The sequence below is a fragment of the Juglans microcarpa x Juglans regia genome, chromosome 4D (genome assembly GCF_004785595.1).
Source record: "Juglans microcarpa x Juglans regia isolate MS1-56 chromosome 4D, Jm3101_v1.0, whole genome shotgun sequence".
NCBI classification, from domain to species: Eukaryota; Viridiplantae; Streptophyta; class Magnoliopsida; order Fagales; family Juglandaceae; genus Juglans; species Juglans microcarpa x Juglans regia.
This window is the reverse complement of record NC_054600.1, coordinates 20,106,813-20,110,845: the sequence shown is the minus strand read 5'-3', so window position 1 is coordinate 20,110,845 and position 4,033 is coordinate 20,106,813. Positions and strand designations below refer to the sequence as shown.

General features: G+C 36.2%; 1 protein-coding gene across 1 annotated transcript; it reads right to left on the bottom strand.

Moving 5' to 3' along the window:
• Positions 1-436: 436 nt before the first annotated feature.
• Positions 437-1,092, bottom strand: LOC121260562. The gene has a single exon (XM_041162494.1). The coding sequence runs from the start codon at positions 1,060-1,062 to the stop codon at positions 658-660; it is 405 nt and encodes a 134-aa protein (XP_041018428.1). The 5' UTR covers positions 1,063-1,092; the 3' UTR covers positions 437-657.
• Positions 1,093-4,033: the final 2,941 nt, after the last annotated feature.

The window sequence follows — 4,033 nt, the reverse complement described above, 5'->3', positions numbered from 1 at the left end:
CTCATCCCCACTTGGATTATCTGTCTCCCTTCTTTACTGTTACTTAACAAAGTTAAAGTGTGCAAAAGCTGGACAAAGTAGAAGGGAAAAATTTCCAGTCGGATTGGTTTAAAATTCAATTTCACATCTAGCCAATAGATGGACAACACGTAAGCACTCCAAGAAATGAAATCTAAACCTGTGTACACTCAATTTCGCTCTCCCTCCCTTCGAATGTCTCTCCCTCCCCCATTACTGCACTTGAGCTTCACTTAGAAAGGGAAAAAAACTCTTTGCACTCGAGCTTCACTCTTTTTTTTTTTTTTTTTTTTTTTTTTTTTTTCAAGTAACGGCTGTCATCCAAATGAAAAATATTACGATCAAAGCTCATATTACATAATCATATACAAAATATCAAATCTTACAGCATTCCTTGACTTTCTTGCCTTAAGAAATCCAAAATGATAAAAACGGAAAGACTGAAAAGATTAAGAGAAGGAAGAAAAATACTAGTACATGCTTAATCAAAATAGTGTTCGTCCATTACATAAGAGGCTTTGATACCAGATAGAAACACTACACTGTTTTGTAATTTGTCTTCATGAAGTTCAACCAATTGATTACAGATTACAAAGTTGTCTCAGGATGCCACTTTATGCTACATCCAACACTAGGTTTCTAAACTGATGGTATTGGTTGGCTGCTGAGAACACAATCTATTGCTCTGCTCAAGTCCCTTCCACTAACAGGTACATTATTACTGGGTCGGGAATCATCAAATTGACCATGATATACCAGTTTAAATGGCCTTCGACCATCCTTTTGAAATAGGAAAAACTCTGGTGTGCAAACTGCTACAAATTCTCGTGCAACATCCTGTGACTCATCGTATAAATATGGGAAAGGATAGTTAAGTAGCTTAGCTTCTTCTACCATGAATTGTGGTCCATCCTGTGGGTGAGTAGCTATAGAATTTGAAGATATTGCAACCACTACAAGTCCTTTCTTCAGGTAAAAATTTGTCAGCTTCACAATAGCTTTCTTCAAGTGTTTAACAAATGGGCAGTGGTTGCAAACAAACATAACCAGCAAAGCAGGATATGGTTCAAAATCGTCTTAGTAAGTGGCTCTGGAAGCTTTCTTGCTAGTAGAGTGGTCCCGAGATGCATCGGGGTAAAACCCATTTTAGAGGAGTATGTCGGTCTAAGTCGGGTGGTGAACGGTGCTAATATGCGCAGTAGATGCAGTAACCGTGCACCCACAGATGACACCGCAAGAGTCGAGGCCATGGTTGATGACTCTCGAGCTTCACTTAGAAAAGGAAAAAAACCCATCTCTTCACTCGAGCTTCACTCACACCGGAATGCCCACCACGACTCACGACGAAGTCCCACCAAACGCGATGCCCACCACCTGCACTCGTCTTCAGCCAACGCCCACCATCGATACTTTACCTTCCGTCGGCTGAAGACGAGTGCAGGTGGTGGGCGTCACGTCGGGTGGAGCTTTCGTCGTGACTTGTGGTGGGCGTTTTGGTGTGAGTGAAGCTCGAGTGCAAAGATGGGTTTTTTCCCTTTTCTGAACAGAGTTTTTTTTTCCCTTTTCTGAGTGAAGCTTGAGTGCAGAGTTTTTTTCCCTTTTCTAAGTGAACCTCGAGTGTAGTAATGGGGAGGGAGAGACATTCGGAGCGAGGGAGAGCAAAATTGTATGTACACGGGTTTAGATTTCATTTTCTTGGAGTGCCTACGTGTCGTCCATCTATTGACTGGTGTGAAATTGGGTTTTAAACCCATCCGACTGGAAGCTTTTCCCAAAGTGGAATCGTCATTCAGTGTTCAAAATGCATGCATATCAATTTTTATGACTAATTTTAGTTATTTGTGATCATTTATTTGATATTTCCTTACATTTTCCCTCTAGGGTTCTAATTAATAGACTACAATTTTGGCTTCTACCTCTCGTGAAGGAGATGGACTAGCTAGGCAGGTTGGCTTCGGTTTGATTCCAATGGTTTAGACAGATTATAATATGGTTGATCTTAATTATTTGAACTTGTTCCAAAGTTTAAAAAGAAAATTAAGAAAAAAATTGTGGTTGATCTTAATTAGAAACAATTTATTATTTGGACAATAAACCTGAAAATTGAAAACAAGTAGCCTTTTGTCAAGAGAAATGATAAACTTACTGCTATATAACAACTTCATGTTTACAACTATATAATAAAATAATATTATTTTAAATTTTATTTAGACTTTTACTTTTAATTTGATGGGTTTAATTTTAATAAATAATACTATTATATTTAAAGTTGTCTATAAATGTGAAAGAGCTATAAACATATAAGCCTATCACTACTCGCTTGGCCAATGGTGTTGCTTCGATCTTAGAGTACTAATATTGGTTTCTTTATATGTATATACAAAATCACATCTTTTGGAGATTGATTTTGCATATCAAGAAAAACTCTCATATTGAATTATGCATCTTTGAGCCAAATAATAATAAGATTTTATTTTTTTATTATTTTTTCCTAAAATTATTTTTTCTTTTCAGATTTCTTTCCATTGGTGTCGAGAGAGAGAGCGAAAAGAAAAAAAATGTTTCGAGAGAGAGTTTATTTGCGTTGGTGTCGAGAGAGAGATGGGGAGGAGAGAGAAAAAATAGTAAAATAAGATTTGAATAGTGAACATCTTCAAATTTAAAGAAATATTGTTCATAATTATGTAAATTTTTAAATATATATAATTCAATGCAGCCCAATTTAAAGTTATATTATACAAATATATAGATGCATAATTCAATCCAATGCTTTTAGAGAAGCAAGCTGTTCATCTTGTCAAATCGTGCGTTGTGAAATCCAAACCACAATGACCCCAAAATTTGTGCGATTCTTGATCATTTCTAATATTTTGTGTAGGATAGTGCTACTGGGACCGATAGTTCCAACCGATGGTGAATCGATGCAGTGCATTTTCAGAAATTTTTTTTTTCATTTCTTTCAATTATTTTTTTTTATATTTTTAAATACTTTTTTTTAATAAAAAATACATAAATTAAATAATATTGACTTTCTTAATCACTAAGTAAAAAAAAATAAAAAAATAAAAAAAATCATCGGTCAAACATTGGTAAACCATCGGTTGAATAAGCATTTCCCTTTTGTGTATTATTGAGGTAAATGGAAAAGGTCACATGCCCGAAGGTTGGTTGTCAAAATTACAATAAAAATGGGGACAAGGAAAAAGACAGAGTTATTGATGGACCAGTTTTTATGGGGAAACAAATCTCATCTATAAATTTCTCATAATTTTCTTCTAAAACATTACTAAAATATATACAAATATTTTTTAATTTCAAATCTTGAAGTTAAACAAAACACAATAAAACATTTTATTAAATAATGGGAGGTTGAATAGTGAGTTGAGTTGAAAGTTGAAAGTTGAATAAAATATTATTAGTGTTAACATCGTGTTTCGTATGCTTGGACAAGGCTCTATCAACTTGGATTGGGATTGTTACTTGCAAATACAACGAAGAAAGTGGGCTTGGGGTTGTCTAGAAAGCCTTCAATGCTTAAGTTAGTATCATTCAAGGATATAGTAATGGCTTTCATATCTAAATTTCAAAGAGAGTTCTTCATACCTAGGGTGAGACTTTTATACTAAGTCATTTGGGGGACATTTTGCCACTCCTGTCAGGGTTAAGTCATCCCGTCCATGTTTGTAATAGTTTGGGCATTTAATACCATGTGGTCTTCTAAGGCAGAGTCAATAATGCGGCGTGGATCCTGGGTTTGAGCCATTGCATTGCTTCCTGGGCAAGTCTCAGCAGTGGGTGAACGACGCAGTCACTTCTGTTCCCCTTCGTCAGAGAATGGAGGGTCGTTTGCATCTTCCGTTGGCCTAATGATGTAACTCCTTAATCCTAGGTGTAACAAGGGGTGTCAGAGTCGGCGGGTTTCGTCTGTTCCCTATGTGTAGTTTTCCATGTTTTGTACTCTTCTCCCTTTGATGTAGAGGGCTCGGGCCCTTTTATCAGCCCTAAGGCCTTGGAA